This window comes from Vigna umbellata, chromosome 1, assembly GCF_029865625.1.
Source record: "Vigna umbellata cultivar VRB3 chromosome 1, Vumbellata_1.0, whole genome shotgun sequence".
Taxonomy (NCBI): Eukaryota; Viridiplantae; Streptophyta; class Magnoliopsida; order Fabales; family Fabaceae; genus Vigna; species Vigna umbellata.
Window position 1 is genome coordinate 87,787,111 of NC_142165.1, and position 19,408 is coordinate 87,806,518.

The 19,408-nt window shown below is 33.4% G+C and overlaps 2 protein-coding genes across 3 annotated transcripts; both read right to left on the bottom strand.

Moving 5' to 3' along the window:
• Positions 1-876: 876 nt before the first annotated feature.
• On the bottom strand, positions 877-3,028 carry LOC124826506 (GATA transcription factor 18-like). Its single transcript, XM_047299337.2, has 2 exons — positions 2,101-3,028; positions 877-1,654 (listed from the first exon to the last, which is right to left on the bottom strand). The coding sequence occupies exons 1-2, from the start codon at positions 2,536-2,538 to the stop codon at positions 1,379-1,381; spliced, it is 714 nt and encodes a 237-aa protein (XP_047155293.2). The 5' UTR covers positions 2,539-3,028; the 3' UTR covers positions 877-1,378.
• Positions 3,029-12,489: 9,461 nt separating this feature from the next.
• Positions 12,490-16,107, bottom strand: LOC124826507 (uncharacterized). 2 transcript variants are annotated; one of them, XM_047299338.2, is made up of 9 exons: positions 15,921-16,105; positions 15,591-15,662; positions 15,425-15,499; positions 14,425-14,508; positions 13,761-13,830; positions 13,585-13,676; positions 13,349-13,390; positions 13,101-13,181; positions 12,490-12,770 (listed from the first exon to the last, which is right to left on the bottom strand). In XM_047299338.2, the coding sequence occupies exons 1-9, from the start codon at positions 15,945-15,947 to the stop codon at positions 12,699-12,701; spliced, it is 615 nt and encodes a 204-aa protein (XP_047155294.1). In that variant the 5' UTR covers positions 15,948-16,105; the 3' UTR covers positions 12,490-12,698. The 2 variants fall into 2 exon arrangements, 1 of the variants encoding a protein (XP_047155294.1); XR_007027867.2 differs by having other exon boundaries at positions 12,702-12,770; positions 13,101-13,237; positions 15,921-16,107.
• Positions 16,108-19,408: the final 3,301 nt, after the last annotated feature.

A 19,408-nucleotide genomic window follows, 5' to 3' on the forward strand; every position in this document is an offset into this window, starting at 1 on the left:
TATTCGTGTGGTTCAATGGTTGTTGTGAATCAAATGGGGCACCAAAAACACGTAACAAAGTGAGATATTGAAACGTTAACATCAAAATTTAATAAATATGCTAGTACACTTTTTCTCTCGAGCACATGTGCCGCGGAAACAATTGCATCAATCATACTATTGCACCACTTTTTTTTCTTGTGGTGCATTAAATATTAATAGTGCCATATTGCACCCGGATATATTTGTGTTGTAACGTGGAATAAAGCGATTTTAAAATCTCATTCTGCATGAAGCAATACACTATTACTTTCACTTGAGCTTCCATGAAAATCTTAAAAGAAATTGTTAGTCAATTATTGATTTTGTTAATATAAGAAAAGACAATTTTGATGAGTCCATCGGCAAACCAAATAGTACCTCTAATGATGGTCGATTTGATGATGAAAAAAGTAGTCATAGTTGGCAGTCAGTGCAATGCAACTCTAACCGGACGGATTCGATGAAGTGCTCAAAAAGACATTTCAGTTTACTGTTCTGAACCGCAGGGTGTCCGGTTCAGAGAGAACAGTGATCCAACATACATATCCAACCGTCAGAATTATAACACCCGATTAAATGCACTAAACTCTCTCTCTCTCTCTCTCTCTTCCTTTCCCAAAGTGTATCAAATCATCGTATGAATGGCTTTTGAAAATTCTCTCCATGTGGATAAGGAAATTAATTCACAGACATAATGCTGTTATTATCTTATAACTATAAAATTTATACGGAGACAAAAATAAGAATAATGAATATTAAAATTATTTTATATATTTTTTTGTTAAAATTACTATCACTTAGCAATTCTCTTCCATGCCTGATGGAGAACTCAAAATACGAGAAGGTGATAAGAGGAGGGAACCACTTCGGCTTAGAACACAACAAAATGGACCATAAAGCTATAATGGCTTTGCACCAAACACATCAAACGGTCCACATGCCAACACTGTCATGGTCATCATCAATACAGAATAGAATAATATACTATATAACGGAGAGTTCGAGAGGGAAAGTGAAGCAACAGAAAGGTAGGATTAACAAGTAACTGAAAGAGAAAGTTAAAGAACCAAGACCAAAGAAAAAGCAAACTAAGAACATAGAATTATCCCCTTCTCACTCCATCTTTCGCAGCAAGACGGAGAAAAGGAACCAAACAAAAAGGAAAAGGTCAAAAAAAAAACATCACATTGACGAGACCATAATGCAACCATCGCAATCAAAAACATCTACATCACCATCGTAAAACGTCGACGTACACCTGTGTGGTCTTCTAACGTCAAGGTAGCTGCTACTCGCTTTTGTCATTTTTTTTCTCTCCCTATTATTATTAACGTATTAAGGATATCGCCATCGTTCATCATCTCGTGTAGTCGTGCACCATGCTCGTTCGGTCTGGAACGTTAAGGTTCCAAGAGAAGAACGGAATGCCGTTCTCCGAATCTCTATCGTCGGAATCCTCCATGAAACGTAACTCGTTCCCCATCTGCGAGTGTGAGTACCACGAACTGCTTTGGTTGCCGTACGAGCGAGATGATTCCATTACGCTGCCGGGAACCGCCGCAGACGTGGCGGCGGCAGCCGATGCTCTTCTCTCTTCCTTCTTATATCTGATCCCACAAGCATTGCATAGTGACTGCATCAATTCAATTCAAACGCAACGTTAACAAAATCGAATAAGTTGATAACTAATTATTTTCAGGGTTTCAAAATACATCAGATAAATGGCTTATCAATGTCTCAACATATTGTTGCAAATTCAATGATTTTTTTTAAAAAAATGTACAGATACGAACTTATTTCTTTGGTGTTACTTTAAAAAAAAAAGCGTAATTATAAACCTGGTTACCAAGTAGAAGCTTTTGATGTTACTTTTATAAAATATGTCCAGTTCCATTTACCAAGGCACAACTTTGACATAAACAATTAACATAAGAAAGTGGTAGTGTCGTATATTCGTCTTGTCTGAAACATTTTATACTCTTAATTGAAAATGATAAAATATGTGAAGTTCGTAAATAAGACATACCGGGAAAATGAAGAATATGCTGTTAAGATTTGTTAATGAATGAATGTTTGTACCTTTGGGCCACGAGGGCCGTTTCTCCATAGGGGAGTAGAAGTGGTGTCGCAGTTGGCGCAGCGACGAGCGAGGAGAGGGTCGTTGTTGGAGGCGGCATTGGTTGCTCTGGTTGATTTATTGGTTTGAGATTGCGTGGTGTGTTTGGATTGCAGCAAGTCCCAGCTGAAGTTGGTGACGGAAGAGCGAGGTTCGTGGCGGTTCCGTAACTCCTCGCCTTCGGTGAAACGTGTGGAAGGGGTACCGAGGGAGAGCGTGCAGTCGACGGAAGAAGGAGAGGGCGTGTAGGAGGAGTAGACTTCGTGTTCGTAATCATAATAGGGAGCGTGGGTGTTGGGCATAGAAAAGAGGATGGAGTAAGAGTTAGTTTCGGTGTGAAGCATGGTGCATGTGCAGGTGCCCATCACGTGACCCTGGGAGTTCCCGCAACAACGATGCATGATTATTGGGTTGGTGGTGTGGGAAGGGGAGGCGATGGTATGCGATGTGGGAGTGTTGGGGTTTAAGAAGGGATAAAGAGAGAGGGAAAGGGCAGAGAAGTAGAAGGAGGAAGTGGAGTGTGGGTGCGAAATGTAATGATAAAACGTTTGAAATGTAAAGAGGGTAGGAAGCAGTGGGAAGAAAGAGTTAAAATGGTACGGGGGAAATGAGAAGTGGGTGTTGTCAGGTAGCTTTATAAGCTAATAAAATGGCGAAATACGAGTCAGCAGGTGCAGTCCACGTTGTCGTTAACTGCGAATAGAGAGATGCACAAATGTATGTGCAATATAATATAGTGGGGCATGAAGGAAAATTATAAAGACATGGAAAAACAGAGAGGGACCCAGTGGCTGGGGATGTGTTGGGGAGAAAGAAAGAGAAAGGGGAAGAGTGGTACTGAGTGAGAGTAGTCAGGGAGTGAGTGGAAGGAAGCGTTTGAGAGTTTCTATCTGCGGCACTGTTTGTGAGTTTATAAAAATTTCTCATGCATGATGTTAATTTATAGCAGAGAGAGGGGTAGCATAGGAAGTGTGGTGTGGTGAGGGTTTGGTCATTGGGTAGTCAAAAGTGGGCACGTGACAGTGGTAACAGTATTCGTCCACGGATCTGCCTTCTCCGATCACGAGGCTTTTTTAGTCGCAAACCCAATACATCAAAACTTCTGTCTGTATCCGTATCTCTGCCACTGCCATCCCCCAAGGAAAATGGAATAGTAGTAGTAGTCTTAGTAGTGTATCTATCTATCTATCTATCCTTCCACCTTCCCACTCCCACGCTCTCTTCTCTTCCCTAACACGCTCTAATCCCAATACTGCTAATTAACCACATACCACTGCTCTACTTTCGCCTACACCCTTCCCCTTCCTTGGTAATACCATATATTAATTGCCAAACCTTTCATATTCTCAACTCTTTACTTCTGCAATTTCATTTCTTTTAACCTAATTCAGCCAATCCATCTCTCTATTTCGATTTAACCTAATTTTAATTAATCAAACCCTTCATTCGTTGACTCGGTCTATTTAAACTGTGTTCACTCTCTTTTATAGGTAGCAATAAAATGACTTAAAAATTATCCTAGCGAAGTAACGTTTTTAATTTAATTTTGGTGGTGGTCACGCTCTTTGATGAGTTGTGCTGGGATTGGTGGGGTTAGTGGCGGGTGTGCTTATGTGCCAAGACTTATTATTATGATTTGAAGTTGAACAGAACAATGACCATTGTTTGTTTGAAATGGTAGAAAACATCTCCGTTAGTTGTTATAGGCCGTTCAATCCGTCAAATCTGCAGGAACAACAACACGACGACCAGTTTTTTCCATCCGTACTGTGAGGATCACGTGAATCCAAACACAAAGCCAAGTTCGTCAATTGTCATGATAGTAACCTCATGCCCCGAATCCAAACCCCATCACACCAACATTGCTTTTTAGGAGCAGTTGCTGATGGGGGCAACAGTATTAGTAGCCGTAGATAGAAGAAGAAGGAGAAGAAGAAAAACTGATCAAGATGAGAAGATCCTGAGATTTGGATTGGTTTTTGGATCACACTGGGAAAAAGTAGGCCAAGAGAGAGAAAGAGATAAAGGTATCCCAAATGAGATACCCTGCAATCATCAAAGCAACTCTGCCTGGCTTCTTACTTGGCTTCTTATGTGTCTAGTCCACTAGACAACAACACATTTCTATGGGTCAAAGATAGAAACTCCTATACCAAAAAGAAATAAAGCCTCTCTAAAATTTTTAAATCAAATCCGAATAAATTACTAAAACCAACCAAAAATCTCTTCAAAATTAATAAAATAACGCAAAAGGGACCCACATTCATCATGCCCAAACCCAACACACCCTCCTCTGGAATATCGACCCCATTCGATCAAAAGATTCAAAAACATTCACGGAGAGAGAAAGAGAAGGAGAGAGAATCAGATCGTCTAGAGATTGATGAACCATAGTTCGACAAACGGGGACGACCACGCTTTCCAAAAGATGCCCTCTCTCTATTCGCTTTGTAAACTACGATTAGCCCAAGACGAGGGTTATGTTTTCATTTACACACATTTTCTACATCCTCACGCAACCTCCTCTTACGTGGATCATACTCTAGCACTCTCTCTTTCACCTCCTTTCATCAAATCTTAAATACTTACTCTTTAATTCATCTTTTTCAAAACATCTAATCTAATATTAACCCTCTTAACTTTCATGTGTGATTTTTAAAACCATTTTTAAATCATTTTATACATTATCATCAGCATATGCGTAGCATTTTTTTTTCCACTTCGAAGTTTGAGCCTTTCCTCTTCTGCTCTGCTGCTTCTGGTTCGCATGTGACGTGTGAAGGAATGTATGTATCTATCGCACACTATTGTTTATCCTAAATAAACAAAGGTCCTATTAAGCGTTATCAGAGAACCTCGAACGAGGAGAAATATTTATATCTTTGGAGAAGCGTATGTTTTATAGAAATTGTTTAAAACGTAATGCAGTGTATTTAAAAATAAATTAATATATTATTTATCAAGGTATTTTTTTTCTTGTTGTGTACTCCAAAATATGAGTTGTAGAGGAGAGAGCGTACGTGCATGCGAGTGGTGCAAGTAATGGTCACCGCCTCACAACCGCAGTTCTACACGGTCTTACATGTAATGCTCTCCCTAATCATGATTGTTGGATTTCATGGGACCCATCTGTCACAGTGTTTCACTTTCCCAATGTAAGAGGCCGATAAAAAAAGAAATAAAAATACCAATAATAATTACCCAAATCGTATCTAACACCTAATTCGACGAAAATCCTAAATTTGATTTACTGCCAACAATTAATATAATAATACCAACAATATCGTCAATCTAGATGCCACGTGGGTATCGTGGGAGGGATTTGTTTGCATGCATGCATGCAAGTGTGTTAAACAACGCAGGAAGGCACATTTTAATATTATGATAATTATTATTATAGAATTAGGGGTGGGAGGGATGCAGTAGAATAAGAATAAGGTGGTATTATACGTATATTGAGGAAGATTAAATAAATAAGACAATAATTGGCATGATAAACTTTGGGAACACATAAAATTGCATTCCTAAAAAGCAACAAGATACAACTGGAATGTCTGTCTTTCTCTCACTTGGGGGTTAGGGACAATTCACTTTGTTATAGTATATGTTTTTGGTCGAAATGTGATCCATAGAGAATGAAGAGAGAGATAGTTTGAACGGGTCTAGTGATCTTGTTGTTGACGGGATCTTCTTTGCAGTGGCAGGGTAATTGAAGAAAATGGAATATGAAGAGGGAAAAAGGAGGAAGAGAAGGAAAAATAAAGTAGTAAAACGAAGGTGGAGGCTGTGGACCAACGTTTAGAAAAGGAGATTGTATTGTAAGAGAAACCCCTATTAAGTCATGCTACCCTAAGAAAGTTGAGTTGTTGTCAGTATCATAACATCTCAGCCTACAAACTGTAACCTCTAATTGTCTCCTCTAAGGAGATCTAACCTTTTGGTCAAAGGTGGTCTTAAACCACTGTGCATATACTATGCGCCTTAAAAGACCATTTCTTTATCTTTTCATTTATTATTATTATTTTTATTATTATTATTAACTATACTGTACTGGCCTCTCCATTATCTCGACTAATTTTGCTAAAAGCTACTACTAAATCACTAAGTTTCTTCATTTTTAATTAACCCAAAACTACTTTCCAACACTTCCTAATTCATTAACTGATCCCTTGCGTACTACCCACTTTTTCTTTTCTTTCAAACAAAATCCAAAACGATGTCCATGGAATTAAGATGCATTCTCGGATTCTGTGGAAATAAATTCATATTTATAAAGCAAAATATTCAATTCAATTCATTGATTCTTCTGTCAGACAAAAATTTATATATACTTCATTTCTGACAAGTTTTTTGGAAGACCCACAAATTACAACACACTTACAATTTTCTCACCCAACTTTATATTTTTAAATTTCGAATCTTGTAGGAAAATGATAACCACATACACCTTAATTCATTAGTTCAATATATATATCAATAATGCGTTCGTTTTCACTTTGAGACAGCAATTAAAGAAACAGACAATTAAATAAAGTATAACTTTGACTATTTGGTAAATTAACGTCTTCCTCAAACTATTTTGTACTGTTTCATACATGAAAATATATAATTAAAATTTTCCTATCCCTAAATGTGTAATGTAATAGAATGTGTTACAAATAGAAGATAAATTATATATAGAAAGAAGAGGATTTATAGAGCATTAACAAATCCTACGTTTTTGGCAAAGAAATAATGGGTCAAAAACATATGCATTTTCATTGAAACCTTTTGTTATTCTTGTGTTGGGAATATGTTAAAGGGTTTAGGAACTGGAAACTAAATGAAATATTAATTTTATTTATAGGTAACTAATAAGATTTGATCTGTCTTGAAAAAAAAAATCTGTTATCTGTGTTGCAAATTTATTTTTCGACATTTACTTTATTTATGTTTTTGTCTCAACTTAATTTTATATTCTTGATTGAAAATCCTTTCTTCAATTCTTTATTCACGTATTATAATTTGTAAATAATTATTTTTCATCCTTTATATAGTGATTTGAATTTAACATGACTCGTTTTATAATACGACTATGTTCATAATGAATCATATTTTTAGAGAGTTATTCCTTTTCGCAAAAACCTCTCTTCATCACCTATCAAACCAAATTTAAAACTACATTTCAAACTTACTAATTTTTCACTACTAAGATATTTAACGCTTTTATTTTTAAAATTAACAATATATTCATTTATAAGTGTGTAAAAAATTCTAAATAATTATTTGAAAATTTTTTTGTGATGGTGATCTATAATCTAAGATCCTTAGATTAATCTTATATGTTTACACTATGTTCTTAATCCTCATCGAACATATATCATTGTTCAAGACTATTTTTAATAGGGAGATTTTTTCTTCCTTTGATATTTCTCCTTTCTTAATAGATATGCAAAAAGAACTATACAAAAGATTGTGTTATGAGTGCACAAAGAGGAGTATGTGAACTATTATGACTAATAAATGAAATTTTATCCTAATAGACTAGACATATTATGACAGGTGACAGAAAGTGTGTCATAATATGTTGAACCTACTATAACGTACTTATTTATTACGTCACAAAAGCCAAAAACCTATTATGACTTTTAAAACTATGATGTCAATCTACATGTTATAATAGGTCAATTTTATCCATCATAAAAAGTCATTTTTGCTCTAATGTTAAATGAAAACCATGCAAAATCATCCTCAATCTTTCCCAACTGCAAAGGCTATGATTTTATTCATTCCTATTTTGAAAAAGCTTCTCCCTTTCTTCCTCTTTTGTTCATTCATTCATCTCACACAACACCATTTTCATCCTCCCTTACATATTCATCTTCTTCATCTTCCACTCTTTCCTCCTCCATGATAAGCATTATTATCATCATTCATTTTCTTCACTTCCAACACCAATCCAAAAATCAGAAAACCCACACACAGAGAACCATTTTTTCTTCCTCAGTCGTTCAACTAACACCCAATAATATCTTCACCACCAAACATCTTCACCAACCATTCACACCCACACAAGAATAATAACGTTTTACAACCCTTCCATCATTGTTCTACAACAATTCATCCTCATCTCCACTAATTTCCTCCAACACATTACAGATTTATCCATCTCCACTTTCTCCTACTTTGGCTCTACACAAAATTAGAAAAGCAGCCACGACCCTTACATCCATCATTATCCTTTTTATTTCACCTCTATGTTAGCAACAATTTTTCCATGGTCTTTTTTCTTTTAATTTTCATTCTCTACCGATCAATTTTTTGTTTAAAGCAAGTATGCTTCTACTCTTTTTTTCTGTTTATTCTCTGTCTATGATCATGCTTAAGAACCCCTCCTCATGTGTCATTTATACTCTATTCTTGGTTTTTTGTCAATTTATGGTCGTAAAGACTCACTTCGATCACAAATTGATGATTTTTAGATGTTTCTAGAGTTCCTTGAGTTTGAAGCAACGGTCGAGTGTTTTTAGAGTTGTAATAATTCTCCTTAAGGTAAGGGAAGCTGTAACTTTTCTTTGCTTTGATAAGTAAATTTTTTTATTTGGTGGTGAATTATGTTGAGCTAGTTGAAGTGTAGATATTTGTTTTAGTGTAACTTGTAATTGAATGACTCTAATTGATCTTTGGATGCTTGACATAGTGAATGATACTTATGAGTTTGAATTATGAGTTTTTGTGGTATTGGAGGTTGGTGGTGTTTAATTTGGTTAAAAGTGGAGGAGAATTGAACTAGTTTAGTGCTAAATTGGTTTAGTCCAAAAGTAGAGGTTTTAATGGGCGATGTGTCAAAATGTTGGTCTAAGTGATGAAGTGATGATCTAGGTTCTGTTGTATTGTTTATTATATCTTGTTTGAGTTGTGAAATGGTAAAATTGGTGATTTAGAATAGAGTTATATGAATTTGGTCATGTTTGGAATGAGTTTTGAGTCAAAGTTTGGAGTTAAAAGTAGTGAATTTTGGAACTAGTAGTTATGAGGTGATTGGGAGTGGTTAGAGTTTATCTTTGAGTCATTTGTGACTTGTTTAGACTCGAAAGTTGTTCAAATATGAGCTGAATCTAAGGAAATTCAATTTTGGTCTTTAAGGTTAGGATTTAATTGTTTTAAATTAAAATCTTGTTGTAGAACCTTTGTAACTAGTTTAAGTTGGGTCTAACACATTTATTTAGGTTTATAATAGTGTAAAATCTAGTTTAGGAGTGTTAGAAGTTGGTAAAAATGTTTTGAATAGGTCATGGGGTGTTTAAGGGAGTTAGTTATTCAGTTTTTGTCTTGTAGAATTTTCGCAATCAAGCTGGGCAAGCAGAATATAGGCTAATTGGTCGAGTTTATGGGGCAAAGGAGCTCGTTGGGTGAGTATTTGAGGTTTTTGGTATAAAGTTGCAGAGGCTAAGCGAGTCAGCTCGCTTAGCTTGGAAGGCTTACTGTTTTGCCTCTTGTCGGGTGAACATATTTTGTTAGTTGGGCGAGTGGGTATGTGTTTTTGTTTGTTTTTTAATCCTTTTACTTATATGTATGGTTTTAAAATATATACTACTTTGTTGTATGATTTATGGAATGGAATGAGGTGTGTAAGGCCTAGGGAGGATTCTTAATGATTTGAACAAAGTGTGGTTGGTATGAATGTATGGAGCTCAACCTTGGGGGTTATCCTGAAACTCTAACGATCATTCATTCTCAAGTAGAGAAGTTTGATACATGTGGTGAGAGTAGCAGAAGGTCTTAGTTTAGGTTCTTTTAGTATGTCCTAAGACGTGGTACATACTAACCTTGTGAATGTGGTAGGGTAAAACTCATTTGTAATGGCTTTGCAAAATAGTAGAAGCCACCACAAGTGCACAACCCGTCATAACTCGACATTCATACTAAATTCGGATAGTCTTTCTAGGTCGTGGCATGAATTGTTTGAGAAATGTTTGAGTATATGATTTATGTGAGAAATGTTTGAGTATATTATGAATTGTTTTGTATCATTAGCTTACCTTATTTTTTGTGTTATGTTGGTATTCTCTTGTGCTTTGATGTCTAGCTCTAATCATCTAGTGTGTATCAGCAGAGGGTGATGAGGTATCTGTAGAACAGGCTTTAGACAGAGGGAAAACATATGTTTAGTCTTATGTAGACTAGTTAGATGTACATAATTTTATTCTAGTTGGCTTGAACATAAAGTTAAATTTGTAGTTATGTTTTGTATAACTATAATAAAACTTTTATTCCTAGTCATGTTAACTATTCTATTTTATTAAATATGTGATAGTTCATTTATAGTTTAATACTATAATTGGGATGTTACATTTATCACTTTTAAATTTAAACTAAAAGAAGTGTGATAATATAAATTTTTAAAAAACATAAATATTATTATGTCTTTTATATATATATATATATATATATATATATATATATATATATATATATATATATATATATGTTTTTTTTAGTTTATTTAAAAATTAAGAAATATTAACATATAAAGTTAAAAAAATAGTAAACAAAATTAAACTCTTTATTTTAATTTGTGAATTAAATTGTAAAAATGTCTCGGAAAAAAAATTAGAAGTTCATTTTAATCAAATTATTAAAAGAAATTAAGATATAAAATATTATGAAAAAATTTAAATTTTTAAAACTAATATCCTAAAATTTAAAAATATATGATCATATAAATATATTAAAATTATTATAATTTTAAAATCCAATTAATCAAATTAGTACAAAATAATATAAAATGAAAACAATATATATATATATATATATATATATATATATATATATATATATTAAAATTTTAAAAACTTTTGAAAAGGAAAAAAAATTAAGAAATAGAAGTCATGTTAGTATTTTTCTTGCAAGACTTTATTTAAATGTAATTCATTTTAAGTGAAATCATGTTTCACGATTTCATCCACTAACACCTCATAATCCAGAGATAATGATTTACAAACACGACTTCAATTTTGAAAATTAGAAATCTTCCGATTTAATGACCACTTCTTCACAATAAAATTATGTTTACGTGCATAACCTTATCGTATATGTAATATTTTTGAAAAAATAACTTAAATTGAGAATTTTTAAATTAAATTAAGGGTTAAATATGTTTTTAGTCCCTAAACTATCAAGCCAATTTGTTTTTGTCCCTAAACTATCAAGCGAATTTGTTTTTAGTCCCTCTTTTAAAATAAGGTACATTTTAGTCATTCTATTTAAAAAAAATGTTAATTTTTTATCCTCCCGGAGGACCAAAAATAGGTTTTTTTGAAATAGGAGGACTAAAATGTACCTTACTTTGAAAAAAAGGACTAAAAACAAATTTCATTGATAGTTTAGGGACTAAAAATATATTTAACCCTTCATGTTTTCAATAACTTTTAAGTGATTTTAGGAAGTAGGTTGTTGTTAGTACTCAACAACTTGACAAGTGTTGCTTACTAGACGTTTTCAAAATGACAAGGGATCAATCTAGATATTCTTAGTTTAATATAAAATCACTTCTTGGAAGTTATGTGTTTTCTAATATGATCTACTTTGGGATATTGCTTTATGCACCACACGATTACTAACTGCAGTCCTATGGCAATAGAAAAAGGCTTAAACACCCTCTATCATTGTAACCTATAATTGTGTTGCTGCGTTCACCATCATTACCACTGTAGAGAAAGAAGAAGAGAGGAGAATGTAGCAAAACAAAAAGGGAAAATGCAAAAAATAATAACTCGTTTCTGAAAAGTTTTTTTGGAACATATTTCATGTAGGAAGGTTCTGGAAAACATTGTATACTGGAAAGTTTATAACAGAAATTCTATTCTAGAAAATCTTCTCCGAATTGTATTTTCCGTATTTCAAAAATTTGATTCTTGAAATCTTCTTCCCGAAATTCCGGAAAGCCTATTATGAAAAGTTTCTCAAATAAATCAGTTTTCAAAGGTAAAATAGTCATTTCAAAAATTTGTGTGGGTGGGCAAAGAAATTGAGGAAGTGCAGAAAGTAAAAGCCTCTATTTTGGAAGTGCTGGTCTTGGAAGCCAGGAATTGTAAAAAAACTCATAATATATTAGGAAATCATCTTTAACTCAGCTTTAGAATAATAGATTTGTAAGTCTTCTGTTACATGTTGTTCTTCGTATCCATTTATATTTAACGTGAGATTCTAACTGGTACTTAACTCTAACAAAATCTTCCAAAGATCCTCACGTGCTCGGGAAGGAATTAACATTTTTCGTAAAATTACACATCTGAAAGTGAAAATTTTGAGAGAATCTTTAAATTTCAAAACTACGCTAATGATATCCAATATCGTCCTGGAAAATGCAATTCAAAGGAATAGCTTCTGATGCATTCATCTGTTTGATAAATTTGTAATACAAGAGTGGATTGTGAATACAATCAATAAAGTCATGCTAGACTGGGAGACAAAGCATTGAAGTTAAAGAACAAACAAAAGTTTTGAATATAATTGCAGTAATTTTCGCCGTCACCAGCACTTGGTATCTCTTAGAATATAGTGACTGCTGTTGCGCCAGCTATTGAGCTTCCAAGAAGAGTTTCTCAGTAAGAGCTTTGGAAAGTCCCATCACTGTATCAGTTGAGCCAACCTACCACAAGCACCACAGCTCATTTTGTTTAAGAAAACAAGAAGAGGGACGAATCCACATCAGAAAATTAACTTAATTGGCACAGATGTGGAGAAAATGAGTGATAACTGTAGATGCAAATATTTGCTTGTTGTGGATATACAAGAACTCCCCAAATAATGGCAACAAAAGATTACAATGCCTCGATAATTACAGCCAAGAAAAAATGTTGAAAGTAGTGCTTATCATGAGTGGATTTGAAGCTAACAGTTCCATAAGGATCTTGTTTCAATGTGCATGCATATGCTTTTTCTGAGAGCGAGTGTGCTGTTGAAAAGTAAGATAACTTACTACAGCATCCACAAAGGGTAATGTCAATGGATGTTCCAGCATCAACCCTCCAGCAACGTTGAATGTAATTCCTTCGTCAATCTGAGAAGCTCCCATCAAATAAGAAAACTCATAGTATTCAGGTTGACTAGAATTTCCTGAAAGAAAGTTTCAGAAGATCATATGTTTTGAGAAACTAGTTAAAGTACTCTTTTCACCTTCATACTAATTCAGTGCAAGGGTGAAAAGTGTACTTCTAAAATGTTTACCAGACTATCAATGACCTCATCTGGAATTTCAAGGAAGTAAACCTGCCATAATAGTCACAAACGTTAGACAAGTTATCAGCCAAGAGAAACATTGAATCAATCAATAAAATATGTCAATGAAAACAATGCAGCTTGGTTGGCACATAAAAGAAGACTTGAGCCAAGTAGGGTAAGGGGAACGTTCAAAATGGTGGTAATACATATGCATACTAAGAAGGAAATTTATTTTCTCGTACCTCTGCACTATCCCATCCCCCACAACGTTTTCCAGTTGCAAGGTTAGTTACTACAACAGATCCTACCACTGCTGCATGACTACCAGAGTATCCTGCAAATATTCGACTACTGGCTGTTAAATCTGTCAATAACCGTGACAACAAAAGCAGGGAACTAAATCTGTCTAACTGCAAACCTTTGATGAATTCACGTGCTTCTTTTTCACTGGTGGGTTTTTCCCTGATTATTCCTCGATACACCACAACCTGCAAAATATTTAATAACAGTTTTACAACAGTCTAAGGTTACTGGCCATATAGGATTCAGATTGTAACTTAAAGTTTAAGCAAGAACATATAGAGTGTGAAACAGAAAACATGGGGACCCCAAACACAAAAGAGTGTACATGAAGCCAAATCTATAGCTTGATTTTGTAATAAAATGGCATTTGCATCAAACAAGGTTAATACACGTAGAAGTACAAGTGAGTTTAATTTATGTTCCCTGTAGGTTCGTAAATAAATAACTAATCTAATTCATTATGAAAGTGAAGAGAAACTCAAGGCATGGGAACATATTGCATAAGCTTCTCTATGGAGGATTCCATATTATTCTCCTAGATGTAACTTCTTTCCATTCTTTTCAACTCAAGTATTCTTTTACAAATATTAAGTTATCTATCCGATTGTAAACTGCACAAGAAGGTGAGATGATTGGACAATTGTATCCGTCAGGATAAGTTTGCAGAGAGCAGAAGAGAGTTAGAGTAGTACAGATATTATCAGCAAAAGGAAAATTAAAGTCATGCATTTGTAATCGATGATATATAGTTGAAACAAAAAATAGTTAATACAGAATACCGTGTCTGCGGTAATTAGCAGTGTTGTAGAATCATCTTCCTCCAATCCACCTCCAGTTGGGAGCCTTTGCACAATAGCATCAGCCTAATAAGAATATCAAGGTTAGAATACTAAACGCAGCTCGGAAGAATCAATAGATGATGCGATTTTCAAATTGCTCTATATTTTCCATTATTTTATTTATTTAGTCTTTTTAGAAGCCGTTTCTGGATGAGCAGATGACAGCCTGAAATCCTTCTGCATATTCAGTCACCCCAATCGGATACAAAGACCTTAAATAAGTTTTGCATTCTTATAAAATAAATATTATCAGAAATTGAGCAAAGACAATGATCTTGTGTTACAACCGGCTCTAATGCGTGTACTTTGTTTAAGGAGATTAGAATTCAGAATGAACTTGTTGCAGAAAAAGTTAAGGAAGATAGAGCGCAACTCATCTACATTTTCACCCCCAAAATATCCAATCACTCGTGTAGCATGAAATTATCTGAAATAGATTTTCAACCAGCTAACCACAAACTTCTAGAGAAAATAAAAATCATATCATCCGACACCATCTCCAATCCTCGCCCATTTTTCCAACTTCCCACTTTTTCTCCTCAACCGGGTAAACTCTGAGTATTTACACAAAACACCAGTATTCTTGGATCTTTAAGTATCATGGATATAATATAATGCACAATGATTCACCTGCCACTGGCTACCTATGACTGCCGAATGCATTAGCAAAACATTACTATAGAGATAGAGACTCTGATGAAGACCAATTTATCAAGAAAAGAAACCGGCTATATCGCTTGAAAAAGTAAAGGGACAACTGTGTCGAAGGATTTCGCGAAGTCTAAAAAGAAACAATTTTTTTTATGGAATCAATCATCTCTAGAACAACCAGCCCAAACTAAGACCTCTTTTCCCACAGCACCCCAAGAGGAAGTGATTGTTTGATTTGTATCCACATAAATAAAACAATAATAAGAATAACGGTCAAAAAATTTCATACCTTTGCCTCAGCTAATGCCATTACCAAATCTTCTGGCTTTTCCCTCCTAATACTTTTCTCATCAATGTCTGCAGTCTAAATTGCACGCAAGCCAAACTCTTTAAATCTTCCATCAAATTAATGAACAACGGTCAAAAAATTGAAGCAATTACATCAGAACACATACCATTATTGTGAACTCGTATCCCATCTCAGAAAGAATCTCTCTACGAGCCTTGGAAGAAGAGCCCAGAATTATCTATTGAAAGATAACAAACTCACAGATTACATCAATTGATTCATCCAAGAGGGGTAGTTATTAATTAGATGAAGGAATATTGCAAAGTGAAATTAATGTAATGATGCATCATTAATAAGTAGGGGAGACATGAAGATACAGTCATACAGTTTATTCGGTTACTTGCTTATTTATGAGTAAAAACAAAAATGAGATAAAATTTGCGGCGTTTATGGTGCAGACATCATTTGAAATGTGTAAAGAGAAAATGGGCCAAACCTTGAAGGGTGGCTTTTTTGTAGGCATTTTGGCGAAGGCGTGATTTCAAAGCTCTTCCCTGCACTTCCAGCACATTCCAGAACTGCTTCCCATAAGAACAGGAGGCTACAAAAACTAACATAAATAATAAAGAAAGGGTGAGGGTTATCAAAACGCTATCTCTCACATTGCTTCGCATCACCCATTAAATTTGCATGATTTTGAAAGGAATCTTTTTTATGGGTATGTTTGATAAAATTGCCGTAAAAGGCAAGTGAAAGTTTAAAAATTATAAATTATACATTTTCTTAATTTATTTGAATATTTTATAAAATAATCTTTTATATAAATAAAATTTCAAGTAATACTTGTGAAAAAAGTTATTTTTATTACAATTTAAAATAATTATCATTTCTCATTAAAATAATAATGTTCTCTTAAAAGAAAAATGATAAATAGTTTATTCACTAAAACAAATAATAACATGTTTCATTTTTTGGACAACAATAAAATAATTATATTTTATTACACAAATTTTAGTTTCATTAATATTAATTATTAACGTTATTGAATAAGTATATTTAATAATTGTTATATGTATTTATTAAAAGCAAAATCAACGTTAATATATAATTATATTTATTTTTCACTTTGAAAATTTAAATTTTTTAACCGTTTATTTAAGAATACTTACATATTTACTTGAAGCATTCCTTTTAATAAACACAAGTAACAAGACCAAACATTTTTAATTATCTTCATCAATGAAATTCAACCAAAATTTATAGAATCAATTTTTTTTACTAAAGATATAATTTAATATCTTATTATACTAAAATTCTCGTGCAGTTTTTTGTTTGGATGAACAATACTTATGATCCCTTGTTTGAAAAGAAACTTCGTCGTCAAGTGAGGGATGGAGATGATCGTTCCAAACGTGTTGAGGCTTTGGACTCGATTAGTACATTGCAAGATGTGTTCTCCTCCATGAGTATCTAATTCTGAGCTTCATGCTAAGCTATCTCATTTGATTCCCAACCTGGTCTTTAGGTTCACATATCTATAGGTGTCCACCCATTATCCAACAAAGTCAACTAACTATCTGCTCATTTTATGGGACAATGAGGTCTTCCGAAAGGTCTATCCTCTGGAAGGTCTTCCAATATAGGATGTCGACCGAGCTTCCCTGATCATTGAGCATTTTGCTCACTCCGTATCATGCTATTTCCACTGTAATCACAATAGGGTCGTCTTGATCAGGGTCATGGACTTTGAAGTCCTCATATGTGAAGGTGTTGAGCGACATATATTTATACTTCTTCTCCACCAAATAAACCGCTTTGAGGGCTCGTACGTGGTGTTCTCTAGTCAAGGAAGAAGACATGTCACCCGCGAATCCTCTCGATACAATGTTGATGTGGTCGCACAGGGGGTGGTCCCTGCTCCTACTACAACTCCTCCTCCTTGAGTCACAATGTTGATTAGTCCCTATCCCTGAGTTCTCCTCTTGCACGATTTTCAGGGTACTATCCCTAAGTTTGGTTCTCGTAGGCTGTTTCACTCTAGCTGGGATAGAATGTTGGGCGGTTTGCTCCAACCAAACAATAATGTTCTGGCCGTCGTCACATTCTCGGCCTTGGCCGCGTTCTCGACTCGCAAGGTCGTTAGCTCTCCTTCATATCGTTGTTGCATTTCCAACATCTATTGTTGCAACGCTTTGATAATCTCGATCGTGTCTTCTAAACTCATTTTCTCGAAGTTTACTTTAGAATCTTACGGTCCAATGATGAGTGCCAAAATGTTTCGGGTATGGGGTTAGGGATCATAATAAAAACATCCATTCACACTTTTCTTTGAGCCTTCTATAATCGTCTTCAATTTCGGTTACATAGTTCTTTCAAGTTCTTAATATTCTATCTCTAAGCCATGCATGAGATGTATCCATCAAAGGTACTCCGATGCTCAAGTTAGTAACATGATTGTTTGGTTAGTACAGTAAAATTTTAAATTCGCAGTAAATGTAATCACGTACCTCCTTACCTCAAACTTGTATTTATAGATTTCGAGAAAAACTTGTATTTAACATAGTCATAATAATGACCCAATACCTGGTAAACGTGTTTTACATACAAAGCTAATTATAGGTGACACTTAATAATTTTAAGTGCTTACGACCGATTGATCATCTTAGGTGTCTAACTGAACTATTACTTGATTGCTTAATGTGAATTATAATATACTAATATCAGACCATTTGATCAATAGTTGACTAGATGACTATACAATACAAAACATATTTGCTATCCTGGACTAAAGTCATTAAAAACAAATGATTTGAATCAAAATATTTTGTGTATTCAAGTAATTTATCACTAACCAATTTATCAAAGACATTAAATATACTCAATTAAAGTTGTTGAATAAATGACTAACATCAAATTAAGAATATTACACAAACTCAAGCAAATAACTAACGTAAAATAAAATTATCCATCATAGACTAAGTCATTCGAAGTAAATGATTAAACATCAATAAAATATTTTGTTTTGGCCTTCACCAAATAATTCAATCTTCAAATTTAGCAAACCTCAACTTAAATTTCTCTGCATCATCTTTTTACCTTAAACAAATAATACTATTCTTTCTGACAATAACAAATAAATTAAAACTTATTAAATATAGCTGAAATAATTTTATCACGATTTTATTTATAATCTAAGTTAAATGTTTTACCAAACAAATACATTACTTTCGAAAGATTATTTTGCTAAAAAAGAACAAAATCTCGAAGTATTTATTATAGTTGGTTAGATATAATTATGATTATCCCTTAAGACAGAATAATCTCTTGTCACACTCATTAAAAAATAATTTAGTTAAAATAACTTGTTGTTTTAACTATCAAATTATTAATTTTATTTTAAAATTAAATAAATTCTATCCAATTCAATTTATTTTGCTTTTATTTGATTTGATCTTTCTTTAATATGTTAAAATAAATAAATTATCTAACCTTATGTCTTATAAATTCTGTTCGGTCGGAATATGATACTTCACAGACTGAGCCAAAATTATACATATCCAAATCTATTTCTAAAATTCAAAATTTATATTTGTCAAATTACAAATTATATAAGTAGTTCACCAGCTTAAAACCATATATACCCACTTTAAGTTATTAAAGTATCAATGTCAATGTTATATTATTAGTTAACACTATAATTTCATGATAAGATTTTTATTTATTTTTTAAATGCAAGATGTAAAATCATTGAATATTTGATCAGAGAATATGAACAAAAATCTAAACAAGTTTATGAGAAAAATGAAATCTGTGTTAAAAGTGTGAACTAATTATCTTCATCTGTTTAGTAAATGTTTTATAATTATATATCTAGATACAAACAAGTTGTATAAAATAAATTAAATATCACTTTTTCGGTTGAATAATGATTGCAGTTTAAACTTTTTTAAAAAAAAATTCAAATGTCTCAATTTTAACAAAATA

Bases quoted from the DNA above. Each gene is read 5' to 3' on its own strand.
- LOC124826506 (XM_047299337.2), bottom strand. From the start codon at position 2,538: ATGCATCGTTGTTGCGGGAACTCCCAGGGTCACGTGATGGGCACCTGC. The intron at 1,655-2,100 runs GTACAAACATTC...GAATTGATGCAG, and splicing joins ACGGCCCTCGTGGCCCAAAG to TCACTATGCAATGCTTGTGG.
- LOC124826507 (XM_047299338.2), bottom strand. From the start codon at position 15,947: ATGCCTACAAAAAAGCCACCCTTCAAG. The intron at 14,509-15,424 runs GTATGAAATTTT...TATTCTTATTAG, and splicing joins TGGCATTAGCTGAGGCAAAG to GCTGATGCTATTGTGCAAAG. The intron at 13,677-13,760 runs GTTTGCAGTTAG...GAATATTTGCAG, and splicing joins AGCACGTGAATTCATCAAAG to GATACTCTGGTAGTCATGCA.